The sequence below is a fragment of the Salvelinus fontinalis genome, chromosome 7, assembly GCF_029448725.1.
Source record: "Salvelinus fontinalis isolate EN_2023a chromosome 7, ASM2944872v1, whole genome shotgun sequence".
Classification (NCBI taxonomy): Eukaryota; Metazoa; Chordata; class Actinopteri; order Salmoniformes; family Salmonidae; genus Salvelinus; species Salvelinus fontinalis.
Window position 1 is genome coordinate 63546175 of NC_074671.1, and position 27707 is coordinate 63573881.

Consider the following 27707-nt stretch of genomic DNA (forward strand, 5'->3'; position numbering starts at 1 on the left):
CGCTGCCTGCACTGAATTCAGTTGACGTAGACAGAAGGGCAGCCGCCATTTTACCATCCCGTGAATTTTACTCAAAACCATTAACGAACTCAAAAAAATCGCTAATAATTTGATTTTTTTAAATGAAATTTGCTTTACTAAATTATTTTCATTCACTCTGTCAAACCCAAAGTCTCTAGCTATTTAACTTATAAAATAGTTATGCTCACTCGGCTTGACACAAAAGTAACACGTAAAACCTTTACCAAACGTGATAATACCATAAAGGATGGTTACCCAGCACGTTATGACATGTTCTTTCGATATTACAAAGTGTAAACGTGCTATTACATACCTGTAGTAATACATGTGAAACGGACACATAATATTTCGTCTTCACCAAACAGTTCTGGCGCCTTCCCGGAACTTCCTGTTCCACCACTGCAACAGAGCAAATGCGACAGATATTTCATTGGATGTATAAATATGGTAGCGAGAGGAAAGCCCACTGGCAGAGAGTGGCAGGAGATGGAACGAGATGGATTTTGGCCGAAATTCGGCACATTTTCTCATCGATTAAACATTTTATCTCAATACAGTTTTCTGTTCGTCAAACTAAAATCTGTTATGAACAGAGTGGACAAATTCAACGTTGGTGTCTATTTCAGACCTCATGGTATTTTTCAAGGATAAGCATAAGAGCATTGGAAGAGGAGAAGTCCACTAGAAGTCTGGCCATGTGGAGAAGTGCAGCTATAGTAAGCAACAATCCACCGGTTTGGTCAGGCCCAGCATGAGGGATAAAGATTATCCTGTGTCTGGTGAGTGTAGCTCTTAAGTGAAGTTTGAGCATCTTTGCAATACAATATGTTCTATACAGCTGTCAACATTCTACAAGGAAAGAGCCACATAACTATATAATCATTAACCAGATTACCCCGGATACCGGACTTCGATGAGTGATACCTCAGTTCTAGAATGTTTCCATTGATGAGAATGAATCTAAATCTATTGACATTCAGAATTGATTTTGTTTAGACATCCAGCCAGTTTTGTAGTTTAATGACCAGACACAAATCTTCAAAAGTTACTATATTTATTTATTCAGAGTGGTACATGCATTCACAGTCTTGATCTTGTCATGTCTTTGGCATCATTAAAGTGAAGACTGTTATTTTATCAAATCAATTCTCTGTAATTATTAAAATGTGACTAAACTAATCATGTGAATGTAAATAACTAGGAAGTCGGGGCACCAAGGAAAATCTTCAGATTACAAAGTTATAATTTTCCTAATATAACTCTTCAGATATTTTAATATCTGATCAATTAGTCTTCTAATTAATGAATTATTCTTTACCTCACATTAGTCTCCTTCCAAACGTCGTAAATTGTTGGTTATCTGCACGAACCCAGCCTTTACTATGAATCACGTCTCTGCTAGGTAAAATCCCCCCGTATCTCAGCTCGCTGGTCACCATTGCAGCACCCACCTGTAGCACGCGCTCCAGCAGGTATATCTCTCTGGTCACCCCCAAAACCAATTCTTCCTTTGGCCGCCTCTCCTTCCAGTTCTCTGCTGCCAATGACTGGAATGAACTACAAAAATCTCTGAAACTGGAAACACTTATCTCCCTCAATAGCTTTAAGCACCAGCTGTCAGAGCAGCTTACAGATTACTGCACCTGTACATAGCCCATCTATAATTTAGCCCAAACAACTACCTCTCCCCTTACTGTATTTATTTTGCTCCTTTGCACCCCATTATTTCTATCTTTACTTTGCACATTCTTCCACTGCAAATCTACCATTCCAGTGTTTTACTTGCTATATTGTATTTACTTCGCCACCATGGCCTTTTTTTGCCTTTACCTCCCTTATCTCACCTCATTTGCTCACATTGTATATACTTATTATTTCTACTGTATTATTGACTGTATGTTTGTTTTACTCCATGTGTAACTCTGTGTTGTTGTATGTGTCGAACTGCTTTGCTTTATCTTGGCCAGGTCGCAATTGTAAATGAGAACTTGTTCTCAACTTGCCTACCTGGTTAAATAAAGGTGAAAAAATATATATATATTATATTATGCGGTTCAGATTGTATTCGTTTTGAATGGTTAGATTTATATGCACTTTGTTTAAATACATTAAAAAGTTATACTTTAAATGCAAATGTTTAATAGCATTCTATTTAATAACAAACCAATGCATTTTAAAATACATTGTGGTTAAGGTAGAGTATGATTTCATTCAATCATTTAATTAGAATTGTTTTAACACCAATCATAGTCAAACTATCGCAAACTGTTTGACTTGAAAAAATACAAAACATACTTTTTTTTAAAGAGCCGTTTGGGAGCCAAAAGAGCCGGCTCACTGAAAAGAGCCGGAATGCCCATCACTAGACTGTAGGTTTGGACTCAGTGTGGATGGAAAGAGGCAGGCTGGGTTTGTCCTCACTGTTAATCTGTCAACTCTGGATAGGATCCCAGTTCTAAATAGAAGTCTGAGATCAACCTCCTGGTCCTCCCCTGTGCAGGCCACACCTCCTCCCATTGTTACTGTGTGTATGAACACATTTTGAACAATGGCTTCCTAAAATGCTGTGGTGCTTACAAACACAATAGGAAAGGTTGTGGTAGACGTGGGCCATCACAGGAGAGTTCACAGCTCTTCCACTCTGAACAATGGGGCATGGAAAGGGTAACACAAGCTTCCTCTCTGGTTCCATTCCCCAATAGTAAGTGGATCATACTTGAATTGTGGTAGTAATATTGTCCCTGGACTTTGGCACCATAGAAAACACATTACAATTATACATTGACAAAATAAATGTTATTTTGTTTAACTTTTACTTAAATATGAAAAACATGTCCTTTATACTGCAAAACATTATTTGTATGTATTGTTGAACATTCAGGGGGCTAGCTAATTGGCATGTAGAGGTTTAGTGACATGTATTGAGTAGATACATAGACATTTAAATTAGTTTTAATAACATCAATTAAACAAAAAACATTGCATTGTCTGTATAGATAACCCAAAGTTTGACCAGCACAAATTCAAGTAGAATATTTATTTTTCATTCGCACATCAATTAAGTTTAATGCAGACATCCAAATACATTCATCAATGACGAAAATAATACATCTATTTAAGACAATTTAATAAACATGTTTATCGTTTCAAAGTATGTATATCACTAAACAAAAATTGCTTAGTAGTGAAAAAAAAAAAAAAAAATCAACTAAATGGTGAAAACTGATCATCACATCATCTCTATCTGATACATGTTGTATCTACTAACTCATTCCCACAGAAAACTGATCATCACACCATCTCTATCTGATACATGTTGTATCTACTAACTCATTCCCACAGAAAACTGATCATCACATCATCTCTATCTGATACATGTTGTATCTACTAACTCATTCCCACAGAAAACTGATCATCACATCATCTCTATCTGATACATGTTGTATCTACTAACTCATTCCCACAGAAAATCACAATCTGACACATGTTGTGTCTACTAACTCATTCCCACAGAAAACTGATCATCACACCATCTCTATCTGACACATGTTGTATCTACTAACTCATTCCCACAGAGTACAACACAGTCAACAGTCAGACTACATTGTTTCAACGTAAGAAGCCTCGTAGGATATTCAACCCTATGGGCAAATCCAAGGTCATCTCAATATCTCTACAGTAGAAGCTAACAAAACACACCAAAACTGACAAGATGCACACTGATCAGTAAAGAGAGGCTAACATTCTATAACATTCCCTTTCCTCTGCACAGTTCTCTCACAGTGAGAAACAATAGGATCCCAATAGTGTTTTATTCTTTCTTAAATGTTATCAAATTCACTGTTACCACTTCATTTATGAGATGAGAATGAAGTGATGTAATGACTTTACTCTTAGCTGGTCTGAGAGAACTGATGAGGCTTCTCTCCTGTATGTATACGCTGGTGACATTTTAAAAGGTATCTAAATCGGAAACTCTTCCCACAGTCAGAGCAGAAGTGAGACTGTCTATATGTATTCGCTGGGGACATTTTAACTTTTCCAATTGGGAGAAACTCTTCCCATAGTCAGAGCAGAAGTAAGGCTTCACTCCTGTGTGTGTTCTCTGATGAACTGTTAGCTCAGTTGATGTTTTGAAGCACTTACCACAGTCAGAGCAGGAGTAAGGCTTCTCTCCTGTGTGTGTTCTCTGATGAACTGTTACACCAGCTGTTGTGGTGAAGCATTTTCCGCAGTCAGAGCAAGAGTATGGCTTCTCTCCTGTATGAACGCGTTCATGTACTTTTAAGATATCCAATCGGGAGAAACTCTTTCCACAGGCAGAGCAGAAGTAAGGCTTCTCTCCTGTGTGTGTTCTCTGATGAACTGTTAGCTCAGTTGATGTTTTGAAGCACTTAACACAGTCAGAGCAGGAGAATGGCTTCGCTATGTGTATTAGTTGGTGACTTTTTAACTTATCCAATCGGGAGAAACTTTTTCCACAGTCAGAGCAGGAGTAAGGCTTCTCTCCAGTGTGCACTCTCTGATGAATTGTCAGAGCTTGTGATGTTGTGAATCTCTTCCCACAGTCAGAGCAGAAGTAAGGCTTCACTCCTGTGTGTGTTCTCTGATGAACTTTTACCTCAGTTGATGTTTTGAAGCACTTACCACAGTCAGAGCAGAAGTAAGGCTTCTCTCCTGTGTGTATTCTCTGATGAACTGTTAGATCAGATGTTGTGGTGAAGCATTTTCCACAGTTAGAGCAAGAGTATGGCTTCTCTCCTGTATGTACACGTTCATGTACTTTTAAGGTATCCAATCGGGAGAACCTCTTTCCACAGGCATAGCAGAAGTAAGGCTTCTCACCTGTGTGTGTTCTCTGATGAACTTTTACCTCAGTTGATGTTTTGAAGCACTTACCACAGTCAGAGCAGAAGTAAGGCTTCACTCCTGTGTGTGTTCTCTGATGAACATTTACCTCAGTTGATGTTTTGAAGCACTTACCACAGTCAGAGCAGGAGAATGGCTTCGCTATGTGTATTAGTTGGTGACTTTTTAACTTATCCAATCGGGAGAAACTTTTCCCACAGTGCAGGCAGGAGTAAGGCTTCTCTCCAGTGTGCACTCTCTGATGAATTGTCAGAGCTTGCAATGTTGTGAATCTCTTCCCACAGTCAGAGCAGAAGTAAGGCTTCACTCCTGTGTGTGTTCTCTGATGAACTTTTACCTCAGTTGATGTTTTGAAGCACTTACCACAGTCAGAGCAGAAGTAAGGCTTCTCTCCTGTGTGTATTCTCTGATGAACTGTTAGATCAGATGTTGTGGTGAAGCATTTTCCACAGTTAGAGCAAGAGTATGGCTTCTCTCCTGTATGTACACGTTCATGTACTTTTAAGGTATCCAATCGGGAGAACCTCTTTCCACAGGCAGAGCAGAAGTAAGGCTTCTCTCCTGTGTGTGTTCTCTGATGAACTTTTACCTCAGTTGATGTTTTGAAACATTTGCCACAGTCAGAGCAGGAGAATGGCTTCTCTCTGTGTATTAGTTGGTGACTTTTTAACCTTTCCAATCGGGAGAAACTCTTCCCACAGTCAGAGCAGGAGTAAGGCTTTTCTCCAATGTGCACTTTCTGATGAATTTTCAGAGCTTGTGATGTTGTGAATCTCTTCCCACAGTCAGTACAGGAATTCAGATTCTCTCCTGTGTGTATTTTTAGGTGTATTTTTAGCTTTGATAGAATTGGGAAAATCTCACAATGTGGGAGGTGGTGAGACCTCTTAGCTCTGTGATCTTCCTGCTGTTGCTCTCTGGATGTAGAGAATGTCTCAACATGGTCTCCTGTGTGAACAACATCAGAAGAACCAGTCAGTGAGATACACATATGACTTCATATACAGTGCCTTCAGAAAGTATTCACACCCCTTGACTCTTTCTACATTTTGTTGTGTTTCAGCGTGAATTTAAAATTGATTAAATTGAGTCATTGTCCTACACACAATAACACACACATACAAGGGCATGGATACATGACTAGATATTGTTGTACCAACATGAATTCTACTACGACTATGTACCATCTGAATATGAATACCACATCTGTAGATTCTAAACCAACAGTTGGAGGACAGATCACCTGGAGGACAAATGGAACTAAACCACCGGTTGGCCAGAAAGTGTTATATATGGGAGGCCTGTAAAAAGTGTTTAGTCCTTGTACCATATGTGTCAGCCGAATACCCCACAACGCCGGCAGAGTACCCCACAACGTCGGCGGAGTACCCCACAACGCCGGCGGAGTACCCCACAACGCCGGCGGAGTACCCCACAACGTCGGCGGAATACCCCACAACGCCGGCGGAGTACCCCACAACGCCGGCGGAGTACCCCACAACGTCGGCGGAGTACCCCACAACGCCGGCGGAGTACCCCACAACGTCGGCGGAGTACCCCACAACGCCGGCGGAATACCCCACAACGCCGGCGTAGTACCCCACAACGTCGGCGGAGTACCCCACAACGCCGGCGGAGTACCCCACAACGTCGGCGGAATACCCCACAACGCCGGCGGAATACCCCACAACGTCAGCGGAGTACCCCACAACGCCGGCAGAGTACCCCACAACGCCGGCGTAGTACCCCACAACGTCAGCGGAGTACCCCACAACGCCGGCGGAGTACCCCACAACGTCAGCGGAGTACCCCACAACGCCGGCGGAGTACCCCACAACGTCAGCGGAGTACCCCACAACGTCGGCGGAGTACCCCACAACGTCGGCGGAATACCCCACAACGTCAGCGGAGTACCCCACAACGTCAGCGGAGTACCCCATTGCGTAGAGACCAGTGTCTGGCCCTACTGGAGCCGTCTCTCCCTGGTACCGTATAGAACAGAAACATTAACTCATGCTCTGGAATGCTCTGTAGGTTTTATCACCCAGAAGACATGGTAAATCTCCTGTCAGTGTTATCTCCCAGAGGCCCTTCCTCAGTAGAACACACACACACAATAGTTAAGAATACTCTATTCTGTCGAATAAAACAATTTGATGCAATAAAAGTATTATAACATCATCTTTAAATTTTCCACCATAATACTTATGTAAATGAGATATTTCTGCATATATATATTTTTTTTTACATTTGCAAACATTTCAAAGAAACATGTTTTGCCTGTCATTGTGGGGTATTGTGTGTAGATGGCTCAAAAATCAATTTTTAATTTAGGCTGTAACATAACATGCAGAATAAGTCAAGGGGTATGAATACTTTCTGAAGGCTCTATACTGTACAATACAAAAGGGGAATACAACTATTCTAAAAGTGGACAACAGCTGATTGCAAAAAGGAGTGAAAATCCAGACCCATATAATCCTCCACTCACTATCACAAGGGTTAGTAACTACACAGACTCATTTCATATCATCCTCCACTCACTATCACAAGGGTTAGTAACTACACAGACTCATTTCATATAATCCTCCACTCTCTATCACAAGGGTTAGTAACTACACAGACTCATTTCATATCATCCTCCACTCACTATCACAAGGGTTAGTAACTACACAGACTCATTTCATATCATCCTCCACTCACTATCACAAGGGTTAGTAACTACACAGACTCATTTCATATCATCCTCCACTCACTATCACAAGGGTTAGTAACTACACAGACTCATTTCATATAATCCTCCACTCACTATCACAAGGGTTAGTAACTACACAGACTCATTTCATATCATCCTCCACTCACTATCACAAGGGTTAGTAACTACACAGACTCACTTCATATCATCCTCCACTCTCTATCACAAGGGTTAGTAGCTACACAGACTCATTTCATATCATCCTCCACTCACTATCACAAGGGTTAGTAACTACACAGACTCATTTCATATCATCCTCCACTCACTATCACAAGGGTTAGTAACTACACAGACTCATTTCATATCATCCTCCACTCACTATCACAAGGGTTAGTAACTACACAGACTCATTTCATATCATCCTCCACTCACTATCACAAGGGTTAGTAACTACACAGACTCATTTCATATCATCCTCCACTCACTATCACAAGGGTTAGTAACTACACAGACTCATTTCATATAATCCTCCACTCACTATCACAAGGGTTAGTAACTACACAGACTCATTTCATATCATCCTCCACTCACTATCACAAGGGTTAGTAACTACACAGACTCACTTCATATCATCCTCCACTCTCTATCACAAGGGTTAGTAACTACACAGACTCATTTCATATCATCCTCCACTCACTATCACAAGGGTTAGTAACTACACAGACTCATTTCATATCATCCTCCACTCACTATCACAAGGGTTAGTAACTACACAGACTCATTTCATATCATCCTCCACTCACTATCACAAGGGCTAGTAACTACACAGACTCATTTCATATCATCCTCCACTCTCTATCACAAGGGTTAGTAACTACACAGACTCATTTCATATCATCCTCCACTCTCTATCACAAGGGTTAGTAACTACACAGACTAATTTCATATCATCCTCCACTCTCTATCACAAGGGTTAGTAACTACAGACTCATTTCATATCATCCTCCACTCACTATCACAAGGGTTAGTAACTACACAGACTCATTTCATATCATCCTCCACTCACTATCACAAGGGTTAGTAACTACACAGACTCATTTCATATCATCCTCCACTCACTATCACAAGGGTTAGAAACTACACAGACTCATTTCATATCATCCTCCACTCACTATCACAAGGGCTAGTAACTACACAGACTTATTTCATATCATCCTCCACTCTCTATCACAAGGGTTAGTAACTACAGACTCATTTCATATCATCCTCCACTCACTATCACAAGGGTTAGAAACTACACAGAATTATTTCATAGAACTTTAAAACATTGGCAGTTTGTCTACTTCACTTATTTAGTCTACACTCTGATCACTCCAGACAGACCAGTTAACCTGTTGATGATAGGGGGCGCTATTTACACTTTGGGGGAAAATCGTTCCCAATTTAAACGGCCTCATACGCAATTCTTGCTCGTATAATATGCATATTATTATTACTATTGGATAGAAAACACTCTCTAGTTTATAAAACCGTTTGAATTATTTCTCTGAGTGAAACAGAACTCATTCTGCAGCACATTTCCTGTCAGGGAGTGAGATTTCAGAAATCGAGGTCCCTGTTCTGGGGTCAGTTTATAAGTCCCAATGTAAGCTATGGGGCTACATGCACTGCATACGCCTTCCTCTAGATGTCAGTAAGCGGGGAGAATTTGAATGGAGTGGATTGCGCAATCTGGGACCTTATATAGGACCGTGGAACGGAAGTACCTTCCTTTTCAACAGTGCGCCTGACGCATGAAGACATCACAATGGCGTCCTGCAAACGCTTTCGTTTTAGTAGTTCTATATCTCCGGTCATGTTTTTATTCGTTATAGGTGTTAAAGACATCATAAGGTAGTTAATTTAAACCGACTTATAGCAGTTTATTGCGATTTTCATGGATTTCTTTGTGATGTGCGTTCACGAAGTGGACACCTCTCCAGTTGGTGGCTAACATTAGCGGCTATTTCGACAGGACAAGAGGACATCTTTCAACCCAAAGACGATTGTTCTGGAGAAAGGACACCTTGCCCAAGATTCTGATGGAAGCTCAGCTAATAGTAAGCAGTCTTTATGCTGTTAATTCGTACTTATGTTGACAAATGTCAGATAATAATTCTGCCATGAATTATGGTGCGGTCTCGCTTTAGCGCACGCTGTATGCTTGAAGTAACGTTAATTTTAAAAATGTAACCCAGCGATTGCATTAAGAACTAATTTGTCTTTCAATTGCTGTCCAACCTGTATTTTTTTGTCAAGTTTTGGAATAGTTACTGATTAGAATAGGTGCCTCTTCAAAGATTTCTCCTGCCATTTTCTGGGCAGCTTTGCTACTTTTCTCATTGTATAACCACGATTTGTGCCGCTAAATATGCACATTTTCGAACAAACTCTATATGCATTGTGTAATATGATGTTATAGGACTGTCATCTGAAGAATTCTGAGAAGGTTAGTGAAAAAATTAATATCTTTTGGTGGTTTATACGTCATTGCTATGTTTGGCTTGAATCAATGCTATTGTGATGTTTGCTATTGTGCTAAGCTAATATAACGCTATATTGTGTTTTCGCTGTAAAACACTTAGAACATCTGAAATATTGTCTGGATTCACAAGATCTGTGTCTTTCATTTGCTGTACGCTGTGTATTTTTAAGAAATGTTTTATGATGAGTATTTAGTTATTCCACGTTGGTCTCTATAATTGCTCTGGCTGCTTCGGTGCTATTTTTGACGGTAGCTGTGATGGTAGCTGCAATGTAAAACTGATTTATACCTCAAATATGCACATTTTTCGCACAAAACATAGATTTATTGTGTAACATGTTATAAGACTGTCATCTGATGAAGTTGTTTCTTGGTTAGTTTGGTTGGTTCTTGGTTAGTTAGGTTGGCTTTGTGCATGCTACCTGTGCTGTGAAAGAAATGTCTGTCCTTCTTTGTATTTGGTGGTGAGCTAACATAAATATGCGTGCTGTTTTCGCTGTAAAACATTTTTTTAAATCGGACATGTTGACTGGATTCACAAGATGTGTATCTTTCATTTGCTGTATTGGACTTGTTAATGTGTGAAAGTGAAATATTTCTAAAAAATATATTTTGAATTTCGCGCTCTGCCTTTTCAGTGGAATGTGGGAGGAGTTCCGCTAGCGGAACCCCTGGGCGAGACAGGTTAATAAAACAAATGCTGACAATACTGGTGTCAAACCATGCAAGTCTCAGTAGCATGAAATAACATCTACCTTCTCATTGAAACAGTTCATCATGAAACAGTTCTACAGTAACGTTTCATACACAGTGGGAAGTTGTAATGAAAAACAAGTTTTGTGCAGTCTGGTGTTCTTCAGGGATGTGATGTCATTCTGACAGAATTCACAATAGCAAAAGACTGGGTCATAACTTATGGAGGTAAAACCTATGAAGGGAACTTAAAGATAGAACCTGCTCTTACCATGAGAAACAGATGTCCCAATCTCCTCTTCCTCTTCTTCATCATTAATGTTGACATTCAGCTCCAGTGTTTGACTGCAGTCTTCCAGCTTCACTGATGCCATCTCTGGATCTTGCAGTGCAAACTGGGCTCCACTGTCACAATCAGGACCCAGTGAATGTAGGTTTGGACTCAGTGTGGAAGGAGAGAGGCAGGCTGGGTCTGTTCTCACTGTTGATGTTACTGGCCTCAGACTTGACCTGAGTCGGCCTGTAGTTATAAAGAGAAACGGACAAAAGTTAGTCTTTTAGTTCTGGCACTTCCTTTATTCTCAAAAAATATATATATATATTTTTTTGTTATTCAATTATCTAATTTCAATAGACTGGGTAGCTAAACATCGACAACAAATCATTAATTCACATTAGACGAGTGCACACTTTAAATTACACGTAAAAAAATGTAACTTAAAAGTGCAACTGACAGCTTTTGTACTACCTTTCAGACATGAAAGTGACAGACAGACAATCATAATATCAGTAAAAAATATCAAATTCCCAGTTTATGCTACAAAACCAACTTCATAAGAGGTTTGACTCAACATTTCATGACGTACACTAAGGCATTGTAGGTAGAATAGATGGATGCAGTTCAATGAATAATTCATATAATTTACCAATACATTTATTTGATTTATTATTAAAAGAGAGGCCCACAGACCCCCACCCAGAGAGGCCCCCAGACTCCCACCCAGAGAGTCCCACAGACTCCCATCCAGAGAGGCCCACAGACTCCCACCCAGAGAGGCCCACAGACCCCCACCCAGAGAGGCCCACAGACCCCCACCCAGAGAGGCCCACAGACTCCCACCCAGAGAGGCCCACAGACTCCCATCCAGAGAGGCCCACAGACTCCCACCTAGAGAGGCCCACAGACTCCCACCCAGAGAGACCCACGGGAGCAACCAGGGTCAAGCTCTCCGCCCAAAGGCAGGTCGACAGATCTCCCGAACCAGCGACTTATTGGCCACCGGCCCAAGCTCCCAACTGCCAGGCCACCAACCATCCAAGATCCCCCTACAGTTCCCTGAGAGCTGCCCCTCAACCATCCGAGAACACCCCTGCTTTTGCACTTTCGATTGTGTACACCAGCTTCAAACAGCTGAAAATACAGTATTTTTGGTTATCGGAAAATATATTTCACAGCGCTTTAGATGGTACAATGATTCTCTACACAATGAGTGCTTGATTTGTCACAAACTGAGATTAGGAAAACTATTAGAATTTTAGCAACCAGGAAATGGCAGAGCATATTGCACCTTCAAGTACAGTGGTGGGGAAAGTTATTAAGTAAAGTTATAACTTAAAATTCCTTATATTAAGCAAACCAGAAGGCACCATTCTGTCAGGGAAAATGTATGGGAGTAGAAAGTATATATTTTGGTCCCGCTTTATTTCAAGTGCATCTTATGAAGGCTTCATAAAGCATTCATATAGGCTTCATAAGCACTACATAAATGGGTCACAAATCATCTATAACCGTATTTCATGCTCTATTAAAGGATGAATAAATGTGAACAAAATAACTGTGTGACAAAACCATCAATTTAAGCCACATTATGGACATTTATTGAGCATGATGTTACGGCAAACAACGATTCCACTACAAGAATGACGTACGGTAAATTACTGTAATGAATCCTTGCATAAACAAGCGCTCATTGTTACTGTAGCCTGCAAATCTTCCTTTTTTCACAGCTTTCACAAATCCTGTTGTGAGTTTGTGATATAATTTTGCTTCCATTTAGTTTCAAAATTATATTATTATAATAACATGCCAAAAAACAAAGTAGCTTTTTTTTTATATCTGGAAGTGGTTCTGCTTGTACAACTCAGTAGTTTGTCATCCTAAATATATACAGTGGGGAGAACAAGTATTTGATGCACTGCCGATTTTGCAGGTTTTCCTACTTACAAAGCATGTAGAGGGCTGTCATTTTTTTATCATAGGTACACTTCAACTGAGAGAGACGGAATCTAAAACAAAAATCCAGAAAATCACAATGTATGATTTTGAAGTAATTCATTTGCATTGTATTGCATGACATAAGTATTTGATCACCTACCAACCAGTAAGAATTCCGGCTCTTACAGACCTGTTCGTTTTTTTTTTAAGAAGCCCTCCTGTTCTCCACTCATTACCTGTATTAACTGCACCTGTTTGAACTCGTTACCTGTATAAAAGACACCTGTCCACACACTCAATCAAACAGACTCCAACCTCTCCACAATGGCCAAGACCAGAGAGCTGTGTAAGGACATCAGGGATAAAATTGTAGACCTGCACAAGGCTGGGATGGGCTACAGGACAATAGGCAAGCAGCTTGGTGAGAAGGCAACAACTGTTGGCGCAATTATTAGAAAATGGAAGAAGTTTAAGATGACGGTCAATCACCCTCGGTCTGGGGCTCCATGCAAGATCTCACCTCGTGGGGCATCAATGATCATGAGGAAGGTGAGGGATCAGCCCAGAACTACACGGGAGGACCTGGTCAATGACCTGAAGAGAGCTGGGACCACAGTCTCAAAGAAAACCATTAGTAACACACTACGCCGTCATGGATTAAAATCCTGCAGCGCACGCAAGGTCCCCCTGCTCAAGCCAGCGCATGTCCAGGCCCGTCTGAAGTTTGCCAATGACCATCTGGATGATCCAGAGGAGGAATGGGAGAAGGTCATGTGGTCTGATGAGACAAAAATATAGCTTTTTGGTCTAAACTCCACTCGCCATGTTTGGAGGAAGAAGAAGGATGAGTACAACCCCAAGAACACCATCCCAACCGTGAAGCATGGAGGTGGAAAAATCATTCTTTGGGGATGCTTTTCTGCAAAGAGGACAGGACGACTGCACCGTATTGAGGGGAGGATGGATGGGGCCATGTATCGCGAGATCTTGGCCAACAATCGCCTTCCCTCAGTAAGAGCATTGAAGATGGGTCGTGGTTGGGTCTTCCAGCATGACAACGACCCGAAACACACAGCCAGGGCAACTAAGGAGTAAGAAGCATCTCAAGGTCCTGGAGTGGCCTAGCCAGTCTCCAGACCTGAACCCAATAGATAAACTTTGGAGGGAGCTGAAAGTCCGTATTGCCCAGCGACAGCCCCGAAACCTGAAGGATCTGGAGAAGGTCTGTATGGAGGAGTGGGCCAAAATCCCTGCTGCAGTGTGTGCAAACCTGGTCAAGAACTACAGGAAACGTATGATCTCTGTAATTGCAAACAAAGGTTTCTGTACCAAATATTAAGTTCTGCTTTTCTGATGTATCAAATACGTATGCATGCAATAAAATGCAAATTAATTACTTAAAAATCATACAATGTGATTTTCTGGATTTTTGATTTAGATTCCGTCTCTCACAGTTGAAGTGTACCTATGATAAAAAAATTACAGACCTCTACATGCTTTGTAAGTAGGAAAACCTGCAAAATCGGCAGTGTATTAAATACTTGTTCTCCCCACTGTATATATATAAATATATATCTCTGTCTATGCTCCAATTTGTCCATATTTCTTGGAGGTCCTGAACGTTTCTGTGATACTATCAACTCTGCAGTATGAAGCACATCCGTAACGGTTTTATAACACCTCAAATGAATATCACTCTACTTAAGGGTTAAGGAGTCTGTGCACACTATAATGGCTTATGACATGGTTATGACACCCATCATTCCATGTTATAGTTAAGTAATAAGGGATGAGAACCCAGGGATTATCGTGTGATAACTGCCTTAGGGTTTATGGTAGAACATTTACAAGATTATGTTGTAATACTGTTTGTTTATGCATCGAATAAGGTTTCTCAGTACTCTCTCATCTGTGTCTGTGTGGACCGAGTTGGGCCTCTGGGGCCGGCAATTGATTTATGATAGCTTGGTGATAAAAGCTACAGCCTGCATTCCATAGACTTGAGTTGGTGTTTGTGTACTACGAGGTACCAGGGAGATGCCTCTGGTATGGATAGCTGATGAGAAGAACCCCGTCTTGGGGGCCAAACCCTGGTTTCTATACAATGACAACAGTCGTCACAGCAGATTCTATCTGATGTGAATTATTCATTTAATTTTATACAAATGATAAACTTTGACCCATTCGACATATCTGTTGTTTGTCATGTATTCGGGAGGATGTGTCGTTGACAAGCTCCATTATTGCAATAATTATTAATACACTTTGATTGTTTTGAAGAAATCTACTAAAAAGTCTCCCTTGGTTAGAAATGTTCCCCAACAGGCTGTACTGAGGCACAGGGCAAATAATGACATGTTTTCATTAAAATCATTCTTTTAAAATCAGTACATACATTATATTCATCCTCTCACCAGACACTGGGTGTGATAGTAAATTCACCCTGGCAATCTACTCCGCTTTCAGAGCACTCTAGTTTGACAGAGGCAGAGCGCAGAATAACTGAGGAATTTACGAACGCCCTAAAAATCGGGTTGTTATGACAGGCAGTGGCGATTTTAGCATGTCAATCTTGGTGGGGCAAAAAAAACTTTTTTTTTTAGATGCATGCCAGTGAAGAAACTACAACACTAAACAATACATACAAATGCACTATAACGTTTCCCACAAACTGTTAGGGTGTACAGAAAGCTGTCCCAACTGGGGAGCCTATGGCTGACTTGCTTAAATAAATATGGTTTCTACTGACACCTTGTGGATTTGTGGAACTGGATAAGAACCGCTTTTCTCCTTCAATAATAATGAATGTCGACATGAGTTGAAACATTCACAAACATTATTACATTTATGTTCTGTACATTCACAATATTTGTTCTTCTATAATTAACACTTAGCTCTTAAGTATAAGCAAGTTCATGCAAACGAGCTGCGATGAGGCCTATTCGTTCATCAATTTCTAAATGGACAGCGACAGAAATTCAGATAGATATTAGTTCAGATAAATTCAGCAAGATGTTGAGGCCTCAACTTTACTCTTCGTTAAGTCACCACAGAGCGAGAGACCCAGACTCAGCGGTTAGCCTACCATTTGAAGTATTTTATTTGTCCTATGTGGTCTAAAAAGGAAGGACAATGCAATCACGAGGATCCACTTTTATAGACAATATACAGAGGCACTGAAAGCACATTGAGCAAACAAAACTACCCTCGCAATATGAACTGGAATAACATGGGTCTATTACTGAACTGTCTGTTGAACAAGAGACTGTCACTGGCAACCATGGTTACGAGGAGGGGATACTATAATACAAAGTAATTGGGTCTGTAACTTACCACCCTCCTCGTAGAGAAAAGCACCAGAGATAATTATAAACACACAAAGTAAGAAAAACAATGAATGAATAAGATACTAATGAGATGGACCTTTATGAGCAATATAACAATACAATACTGATGTACAAACTATGACATAAATGACGATAAGCGGGTAAGAAGAAAGCAGTCATTTCCATTAAGACATGAGCGAGCTGAGACAGATGTAGCCTATACGCCGCCTATTTGTTCAGCACTTTTGACATGGACAGCGACATAATTCAGAACATGGGCCATTCTTACAGTATCCTCCCTGTACACCAAGTCAAAACAGGAGGATAAATGAACAGGGGTGCATAAGCAGACAATGAAAGTTCTTACAATGGGGGCAGGTAAGCAGGCTGTTACAATATTAAATTCAATTTTTCTAAAACAGGCTATATGTGCACCACCAAGTTAGAACAATAGGCTAAGTTCTTAGGGCGGAAAGGGTACTCAATTCTTAGGGTGAGGCACATGAGCTACTAACATACACTTAGTATTACTTTGGCATTCTCTGGATGAAGTCATACTGGATTGTCAGCATGGCCAAAGCATTTAACCTTTCTGGCCCATGGAGTTGCGTATGAAGGTTTTTATCCTTTTAAGGTAGAACAGTTTCTCTCTGACTCGGCAGTTGTCATCGGAGTGGTGATGATGATTTTGAGAAGAGAGACCGTCTCAGACAAGGCCTCCTGCAGGTTATTCTCGTAGAGTGATTTCAATAAAGAAAGTGCTGTCTTTCCAGTGTGCAGCTCAGGATGCCGGTAGACAGTGAACAGCTCCCTTTTCAGCTTCTCCTGGTTGCCCACAAGCCATAGCTGGGTAGAACACTGGAGTTCTGCGGTCGGGAAGGAATCCTTCAGTAGCGTTTGGACACCACGTACATTACCACTCATCAGCGCTGACCAATCGTAGGTTTGTGCAACCAGCTTCTCCTTGACATTCAGTGGAGCTAGTACTTGTTTGATGGTGTTCGAGAGGCCAACACCAGTTTTGTCCTTCACCTCTACAAACACCTCTCACACACACTGTTGTCTGGTGTTGGAATCGGCTAAACTTTGAACATTGAGATATTAAATAAATGATAGAGACAAAGCCTTGAATAGAAAGAGTTTGTAAAAAGCCAGAAGGCTTTGGAATGTGTTTGATGGAGGAGAGGAGAGCGACGTGTTGATATAGGGAAGACAGATGGATAGCTGTGGGTCAGGAGGTGAGAGGTGAGGTCAGTTCCCCTTAAGGGAAGAGGAGTGTCTGAAGTAGGATGTATATAAACTGTGATGTTTGAAATGTTTTGTCTGATTTCAGATGCACAGAACCTTTGGGAAGATTGGTTAAAGCTTCTCTAGTGTTTGTGAGTTATTTACTCTGAAAAATAAGAACCTAATAGTTGGCGATTTGTAATCAAAGAGTCCAGATCAGTGGAACAGGAGCCGGCACAGCAAATAAGGTAGGCAAGTTCCTACACCTGTTACCACTCATTTTGACATCTTGGGGAGATGAGAATCGTAGGCTGAATAATTATAGAATACAGCCTTTTGAAGCCTGAGTTTATTCAAAAGGCCCATTGTGTAACGACCGGTCGTAGCTTTATAGTAAATGGTAAGGCCTGGAAGGTAAACTCATACAGGCTGGTACCTGTAAGGTAACGCCCTAGCAGGTTGGTTCCTGCTAGTACTATAAAGTCAATAGTAAATCCCAGTGGATTAATACCTGTGATTACTATTAATATAGGGTGAGTCCCAGAAGGTAAACTCACGCAGGCTGGAACTTGCGAAGGGTAAGTCCTAGGGGTTAAATACCAGTGGGTGTGGTTCCCTGCATAGCTATAACAGTGTGAGAGCCTAGTTGTATTGGCCATAAAAGTGTGAATGGAAGGTTAATTGTGTGCCCTGTTGGGGGCGGTAAACCATGGCAGATTATGTGGAAATAGGAAGACAAGTGTGAATAATTTTGGTGAAGTGTTATCAATAATAGGAATATTGGAGGAGATACGGCACAAAGACATTAAGAAATCCGCATTCTCCAGTAATAGATTCGCAGACGTTTATGGTATCGGTTTTAATACAAGGTATTAAGTGCCGTGTCCAATGAATTATTATCCAGGGAAGTGTGTAGTGCGATCTTAGAAAATAGTTAATAGATGGTGTGTATAATCGACGGGAGTAAACTTCTTGTGGATCAGTGGGACGCTAGTGTACCATCTCGACAACTTCCGGTGAAATTTCAGAGCGCGAAATTCAAATTACAGAAATATTAATATTTAACATTCATTAAGTGTCATACATCAGTTAAAAGCTTAACTTCTTGTTAATCCAGCCGCTGTGTCAGATTTCAAAAAGGCTTTACAGCGAAAGCACACCATGCGATTATCTGAGGACAGCGCCCAGCAACACAAAAGCATTAAAAACATTTTCCAACCAGGCAGGTGCGCCACGAAAGTCAGAAATATCGATAAAATAAATCACTTATCTTTGAAGATCTTCTTCTGTTGGCACTCGAAAAGGTCCCAGCTACATCACAAATGGTTGTTTTGTGCGATAAAGTCCTTTATATCCCCAAATACTCAGTTTAGCTGGTGCGCTTCTTTCAATAATCCACCGGTTTCCCTCCTTCAAAATGCATACAAAATTAATCCCAAACGTTACCAATAAACTTTTCCAAACAACGTTTATAATCAAACCTCAGGTACCCTAATACGTAAATAAACTATAAAATTTAAGATGGAGAATCATTATTGTCATTACCGGAGATAAACAACAAAGTACGCACATTCACCAGTATGCGTAACAAACACTAGAGCCAAAATGGGAGCCACTTAGAAAAACTACAAATTCTAGCAAATTTTTCCAAAAACAAGCCTGAAACTCTTTCTAAAGACTGATGACATCTAGTGGAAGCCATAGGAACTGCAATCTGGGAGGTTTTCCCTTCATATTAAAAATGACAGCCATAGGAATCAATGGTGGGCTGAATTTTTTTTCTTCTTCTGGATGGTTTGTCCTCGGGTTTTCGCCTGCCATGTCAGTTCTGTTATACTCACAGACATCATTTTAACAGTTTTAGAAACTTTACTAACTTTAGAAACTTTTCTCTCAAAATCTACCAATTATATGCATATCCTAGCTTCTGGGCCTGAGTAACAGGCTGTTGACTTTGGGCGCGCTTGTCATCCAGATGTCAAAATACTGCCCCCTGGCCTCCCGGGTGACACAGTGGTCTAGAGCACTGCATCGCAGCGCTAGCTGCGCCACCAGAGTCTCTGGGTTCACGCCCAGGCTCTGTCGCAGCCGGCCGCGACCGGGAGGTCTGTGGGGCGACGCACAATTGGCCTAGCGTCGTCCGGGTTAGGGAGGGTTTGGCCGGTAGGGATATCCTTGTCTCATCGCGCTCCAGCGACTCCTGTGGCGGGCCGGGCGCAGTGCGCGCTAACCGAGGGGGGCGGGTGCACGGTGTTTCCTCCGACACATTGGTGCGGCTGGCTTCCGGGTTGGAGGCGCGCTGTGTTAAGAAGCAGTGCGGCTTGGTTGGGTTGTGCTTCGGAGGACGCATGGCTTTCGACCTTCGTCTCTCCCGAGCCCGTACGGGAGTTGTAGCGATGAGACAAGATAGTAATTACTAGCGATTGGATACCACGAAAATTGGGGAGAAAAAGGGGGAGAAAAAATAAAAAATAAATAAATAATAATAATAATACTGCGCCCTAGCCCAAAGAGGTTAAGAAATCTAAGATACCCTGAACACCGTCGGGAGTGTTTAGGGAATAATAACTATTGATATGGCGACAAACGGACCCGTTTCTCCCTGTAATATAGAGATAGCAGAATTTAATCAAGCCATGGAGGCGCTTAAAAAAGTAGCGCACGAGCATTCTACCAATTCACCTGGAATATGGAGAAAAAAATTGCAAATTAGATACATTTGGACAATATTTTCCTGCTGACGGTGAATTCAAATCAAATAAAGAATTCGGAGAGGCAATTATGACTTGGCACAAGGACATGAAAACAGAATCAAAAGCTCAATATTCCAGCGTTTTAATGTCAGCATTCTATCAACAGAAGATGCGAAACCCATCAAGTGTAACACCAGTACTTTACTACAGAAGGCCTGGGAACGGGAGTGTATTGAAAAAAATTGCGCTTCTGCTTTAATGACAGGGTTGAACCCTCTGATCAAAACGGTAATTGCGGTGATAGTAGATGTATTCAAGACAATGTTTTGAAAGTGGAATATGACTCCGCTCACCTTGCAGACGTGCGAGGGGTTAATAGGGCCATAGAGGAAATTGCTAACAATAGTTTCAATGGCCAGGATAAAATTAACTTCTTCTGGCTGCAAGGCCAGGATAAAATGAAGAAACATCAAAACGTAAGGAGAGGGCTCCCTGTTTTAGGGACTATCGAACATTGGAAGAATGAGTGTAAGGTGATACTGGAAGCTAGTGCATTAGCAGGAAATGCAGCTATACAAGAGTTTGCATCTTTTTCAAAAGAGCAACAACTAATCGTTTTGAGGTTAGCAAGAATGGAACTTTCACCTAGCGGTGTATAGTTCCTGTTCGATCGATTAGAGGTACATAGAAATGACATTTTCTATGTTGGGAATTACATTTTCTATGTGATGGAAGACGTATTAGATCACGTTTTACCTAACTTTAATTGAAGTACCGATGGAATTTACAAATAGTCCCACGTGGTATCATTTAGCATTGAAACAATCGTTAAAAGGGTGTCAAATGTAGGTTCTGTGTTGGTACAATACGTGGATGATTTGTTATTAGGGTCAAAAGACAAAGAAACTCATATGCGAGACCGCACCACATTGGTAGACATTTTGGCGGAACAGGGTCATAAAGCATCGTATGACAAAGCACAACTAGTAAAGCAAAAGGTAACATATTTTGGGGTTTTACATTTTTAAAGGGCAAGATACACATTACCCGGGAACGGGTAGAAAACCCTGCGTTCTATTGCACGGACAAACACTCCTCGCACGCTCAGGAAAACTTTAGGAGTTTTCAATTTTGTTAAACATTTTATTCCGTCATTCTCTGAAATTGCTGAGCCGCTTACAGAGTTGACGTAAGGGGGGAAGGGTTCACATGAGGAGATAGAGTGTGAGCAAGTGAGTGTGAGCAAGTGAGTGTGAGCAAGTGAGTGTGAGCAAGTGAGTGTGAGCAAGTGAGTGTGAGCAAGTGTTTGTCGAGTTAAAGAAACAATTGTGTCAAGCACCAGTATTGGGATTTCTAAACCTAAAATTACATTTTAGAAATGAGTTACATTAACATAGAAGGGAATAGAGTAACAGGGTAGGCTGTGTGTGGTATGCATTTGGAGTAATTCATGATTTCGGTACATTGTGGTCACCACGGGGCATGTTAGCAGCGACAGGAACACCAATAAAAATGGTCTGGAGGTAGATGTATTATTAGAATAATGTCAGTTAACCAGTAAATTAGCAGTGGTAAAATGTGAAGCTCATACAAGTTGTACAGATAAAATTGCCATAGGTAATCGTAAAGCAGACGAAATGGCTAAGGCGGCTGTCTTGGTGAGAGAAAGTGTTATGGAACCACATATATATATTGCGGATTCCTTATGATGAGACATTGGCTAAATTGGCCACAGGAAAACTTATTTAGGTTTGAAGATTCTAGGCGAAATGCCAAGGGAATGGATTCTAAAGGTAACACATTTAAATTATATGACACAACACTCATTGCAAATGCAGAAGGCCTTAGGGTTTGTCTAAATCATTAGACAGTTTGTGGTTTTATTTTTAAATACATTTACGTTTGATGTCATCTTATTCTGGAATTCTAGAATGGACGAGAGGGTGGATGGGTCACGCGGAAGTAGCATTGGGGTACCAAACCTAAAATGAACTTAAGTAATTTTTATATGGTATGATGGTTATGAAGAATCATGGGGAAAAGGAGACCAGTGAATCGTCAGACTCGGTGGAGAGATACTATCGCCGTGTAGTGGGATTTATTGGAAGGAGTTTTTTTCAATTCAGTTAAAATGAGTTTGCAGGCCTCCCGGGTGGCGCAGTGGTCTAGGTCACTGCATCGCAGTGCTAGCTGTGCCACCAGAGTCTCTGGGTTCGCGCCCAGGCTCTGTCGCAAACGGCTGCAACCGGGAGGTCCGTGGGGAGATGCACAATTGGCCTAGCGTCGTCCGGGTTAGGGAGGGTTTGGCCGGTAGGGATATCCTTGTCTCATCGCGCTCTAGCGACTCCTGTGGCGGGCCGGGCGCAGTGCGTGCTAACCAAGGGGGCCAGGTGCACGGTGTTTCCTCCGACACATTGGTGCGGCTGGCTTCCAGGTTGGAGGCGCGCTGTGTTAAGAAGCAGTGCGGCTTGGTTGGGTTGTGCTTCGGAGGACGCATGGCTTTCGACCTTCGTCTCTCCCGAGCCCGCACGGGAGTTGTAGCGATGATACAAGATAGTAATTACTAGCGATTGGATACCACGAAAATTGGGGAGAAAAAAAGGGGGTAAAATTTATAAAAATAAAAGAAAATACATTTTAAAAGAAAATGAGTTTGCAGGAGGATGAAATGTTTTGAAGGAGGTATTTAAATGGTTTCCGAAGGACAGGGAAAGAAAGGGAGAGGAAACATTTTAATGGTGACGAAAGCCCTGAATATTAAAAATTCCTAATGAAGAATGATCAACTTCATTAGGAATTAAATAGAAGGGGGGTTTCAGCATAAAATGAATGAGAAACACCATTCTCTATCCAAATTGTACCATTACTTTAGGAGATTATTATTATTTCTGTAGGGAGTTATAAAGAGCTGTAATTCTAAATGGTTTATTTTTGATTTAACATGTTTGTTTTTTTAAATCACATGTTTGAAATGGGTAAATGACCAGTTCCCTGAGGTAATGGTCTTTGGGGTACTTATATAGTGGTACTGTGTTCAGGCTGCATATAGAAAGGGAAATATATGTTAATAAGAGATGACAGTCACCTCAAATGGACTGTGAAATATGTATTGCCATCTTCATGATCTGGTAACTCTTCCTAGAGGCCGCCAGTAGAATAAGAGAGTATGGACTCATGTAGAAAATGTTTTTTTTTTAGCAGTAACATTATGTTATGCTTTTTGACATTCGTCTTGGAGATGGTATGAAGGAAAGGTTCATGTCATAATTCGTCACATAGTCAATGTTTGTCTAATTTACTGAAACAGAAATGTAATGAACTTAACTTTTGTTATGATCTGGGTTTTTGTTGTTGTTGAGATTATTATGGAAGGTGACGTCAGATCGTGTTTCAATGCATGATAGAAATTATTTGACCATAGACAGTGTGTGTCAACCTCACAACCCTCCCTAACCGGCTGAAGAAAGAGTGACGAAGGCGTGCTATGAGAGACAATGACTTTTACCCTTATCCTATCTGAGTCCCAACCAAAACCAGGGCCGGGGTGCTGAGAGACAATGACTTTTACCACTCCTATCTGAGTCCCAACCAAAACCAGGGCCGGGGTGCTGAGGGCGCATGTGGAGTGAGCGTGGAGAGACGGAACAAGCTCAGGTGAGAGACTCGTGTACTTGGGAAAAAGTATCTAAGTGGATATTAAAATCGGGACATTATCAAGGGCCATGAAATGTGACAGGCAAAAGTTACATGTGCCGTTGGGAAAATGAACTGTAAACGATATCTGAAGAAGACCAGCTAAATGATAGGTGCCGGGTGAGGGGGGGGTATACGCCCTGCTAACTATTTAAACTGAAAATGCATTGAGATACTGATTTGTCTTTACCAGGCCACTCATGACAGGAAATCAGGGACAAAGGGGGCCTGTAATGAGAAGAGTTATGGCCGGCAATAAAAGGTTGTTTATACCTGTTCTAACAGGGGTGATGGTTGCAGAGTTTATAAACTGGAGTTTGAGCCTTAGTCTCAAAGTAAGCACTGAGGTCAGTCATTCTAAATTCGGTTTGAATAAGTGATCAAAAGTTTTCACTGTGATTGGGATACTGCGAGAGAGAATGGCTAAATCACGATGAGGGGCTGATGAGGGGAACGATGCATATTGACTAAATTGATTTGAGAATGTGTTAGTAGGTTTGTAAATGTAGAAAAGGCTTTCGGAGTATAGTGTGTTATGGGTTAGATGTAATGATATAGAAGTATCATTCCCAGAGACTGAACATTGTTGCAGGAGATAGCTCATAGAAGAGAACAGCAAACTGTACACAATATGGGGATTTAATTGAACGTTACACAGATAATGGTGAAAGTAGAAGAGATAGTGTTGTCATTTCAGACACTATTGTCAACTTTCAGTAATGAGTTTGTCACAGAAGGCATAACACTTGAAAGAATAGCAACCGATCCCTGTATACAGGAGGCCACATCGCCAGAAAGAATAGCAACCGATCCCTGTATACAGGAGGCCACATCGCCAGAAAGAATAGCAACCGATCCCTGTATACAGGAGGCCACATCGCCAGAAGGACTAGCTACAGATCCCTGTATACAGGAGGCCACATCGCCAGAAAGAATAGCAACCGATCCCTGTATACAGGAGGCCACATCGCCAGAAAGAATAGCAACCGATCCCTGTATACAGGAGGCCACATCGCCAGAAGGACTAGCTACAGATCCCTGTATACAGGAGGCCACATCGCCAGAAGGACTAGCTACAGATCCCTGTATACAGGAGGCCACATCGCCAGGACTAGCTACAGATCCCTGTATACAGGAGGCCACATCGCCAGAAGGGAAGTTTGCTGTGATAACAGCATCACATCGCCTGCAGAGTGTGATTAAGAAACATGTGACTCACAGTTTTGTACGGTTGGATACTCTTCCAACGCCACTAATCTCTCCCCCATTTCTGACAGATAGTAAACACTTGACATACCTCCCAGTAGATTGGGACCAAACCACGATAAATGGTACATGTCAGAAGGTGGCTGCTTATCAACCAACCGGTGGGGCCCAAAGTCTACACTGTAACAAAGGTGTTTACAAATGGGTGGGGGGGTAGATCAGCCTTGGGATGAGAGATATGTACCTAACTTGAGCACAGGAGTGTATTATCCACAGGTACCAACTGTAGCAGAATACAGGAGGTCAGTGGAGATGTTGGTGGCTAGAGACCAAGGGATAAACTGGGAAACAGGTAGGGGGTATCTGAAAGGTTCAGTCCTAGACTGATCAGTAAAACACGAAGACAATAGGAGAGCAGGAGACAAATTCCAGGCAACAGCTATTCTCACAGCAGTCGCTGTAGGGACAGTAACAGAAGGAGCAGTAGTAGAAGTGTAGGATGCTATATTAATAGCATGGAATTGGACTACTGCACAAAGGAGGGGTATTGTGAGACTATAGTCATGGGCCATGTTGGAAGTAGCAATGGCTACTTTAGTAGCATTGTTGGTATATTAGTAATGCCGACTCATGTCACATGGATTGGTTATTGGTAACTGGGGGACCGATGGGAGGACAGGGGATGCTGTTATTCAAATATCACAAATGATGTTGTCAGGAAATAACCCATGTGTTGCAGTGTGCATATCCTCAGGTGGAACCAAGATATAACCAAGGGCACGGGCTGAATTCTGGAGATTGAGTGTACATCAAGAGACACCATGAGGGGGTGTTGGACCAGCATTGATTTGAGAGACAGGCAGGGTTGGCAGAATGTGCTAAAGCAGTGAATAAAGCAAACTTAAAGAGGAGGCTTCTAATGTTAACATGCATGACACCAAGGCTTTTACGGTTACAAAAGTCAACAAATGAGAGCACCTGGGGAGTGGGAGTGGAGCTAGGCACTGCAGGTCCTGGATTAACCAAGGTGGCTTAGCAGTTCAGACGTATCTTTCCGTGTTGTCGTGTCGTGTCCTGTATATATATATATTTACACCTTTTCTTCACATATCTTTTATTTATTTTATTATCCAAGAACTCAACTACAAAAGCTTTCCTGCAAAAGCTTTCCTGCAACCCGCTTCACCAATTACAATAAGTACTATTTACCTCAATCTGAAATCCATCGTGGAAGATAGCCAGGGGCTAATTCAGAAGCTAGCCTGAAAGCTAATCCAGAAGCTACTCCGATAGCTAGCCAGAAGCTAATCTGTAGCTGCCCCGAAATTAGCCGGTTTGCTGGCTAGCGTTGGTGTTTCAGCTGCCCACGTTTTGCGGTCATCAGCTATTCCTCTAGCTCGATAATCTACCGGCACTTTTGTGCAACGCGACTCGGACCGGAGCATTCCGGGACTTTTTTTTCTCTCAGTTTCCCCGGATTCCAACCGCAGCCTCTGGACACTTGCACCTTGATTTCGCAGCTAGCTAGCTGCATACCGTGTGACTATTGGCTTACGTCGACCCCGGAGCTAACTCAAATCATGCTGGAGCTAGCCAGCTGAGGAGTTCCATCACCATCCGGACCCGTTTCTTTGTTGCTGCTGCAGATACGGAACCCCACCGGGCCTTCACGACTGACTGCCGACGTTATCTGCCCGAGGGATTTATCAAACCGGCACCTCCGTCCCGGCGTTACCTGAACGCTCATCTGAGGCCCGCTAATCGTTAGCTGTCTTATCGGCTGCTATCTGAACAAAACCCCACTACACGGAACCTACCGACGGAAACGCACGAGGTATCTACAAACAGACCTCCATCCTATGCTGCTACCGATAGCCATATACCCGGCCAGCTGTCTGGATCGCCACGACCCCAACCAACCTCTACTCACTGGACCCTTATTTATCACTCGATTAAGCTTGCCTCTCCTTAATGTAAATATGCCTTGTCCATTGCTGTTCTGGTTAGTGTTTATTGGTTTATTTCACTGTAGAGATTCTAGCCCTGCTCTCTATACCATATCCAACCCTGCAGTTCCACCACCCACATATGCGATGACATCACCTGGTTTCAATGATGTTTCTAGAGACAAGATCGCTCTCATCATCACTCAATACCTAGGTTTACCTCCACTGTATTCACATCCTACCATACCTTTGTCTGTACATTATTCCTTTAAACTATTTTATCGCCCCCAGAAACTTCCTTTTACTCTCTGCTCTGGTAGCTCTAGGCGACCAATTCTCATAGCTTTTAGCCGTACCATTATCCTACTTCTCCTCTGTTCCTCTGGTGATGTAGAGGTGAATCCAGGCCCTGCAGTACCTGGCTCCACTCCTATTCCCCAGGCGCTCTCTTTTGATGACTTCTGTAACCGTAATAGCCTTGGCTTCATGCATGTTAACATTAGGAGCCTCCTCCCTAAGTTTGTTTTGTTCACTGCTTTAGCACACTCTACCAACCCGGATGTTTTAGCCGTGTCTGAATCCTGGCTTAGAAAGACCAC

General features: G+C 41.8%; 2 protein-coding genes across 2 annotated transcripts in view; both read right to left on the reverse strand.

The window, feature by feature from the left end:
• LOC129860146 (zinc finger protein 624-like) overlaps positions 1 to 436 on the reverse strand; it is a 53675-nt gene extending 53239 nt beyond the window's left edge. The window contains exon 1 of the mRNA XM_055930488.1: positions 335 to 436. The gene's annotated coding sequence lies outside the window, so the exon portion shown is untranslated. The remainder of the gene's footprint in view (positions 1 to 334) is intronic.
• Positions 437 to 3043: 2607 nt separating this feature from the next.
• Positions 3044 to 27707, reverse strand: part of LOC129860140 (zinc finger protein 883-like) — a 31281-nt gene continuing 6617 nt past the window's right edge. The window contains exons 3-4 of the mRNA XM_055930480.1: positions 11074 to 11322; positions 3044 to 5838 (exon numbers count right to left, since the gene is read on the reverse strand). Coding sequence (XP_055786455.1) covers positions 3974 to 5838; positions 11074 to 11322 — 2114 coding nt within the window. The 3' untranslated portion in view covers positions 3044 to 3973. The remainder of the gene's footprint in view (positions 5839 to 11073; positions 11323 to 27707) is intronic.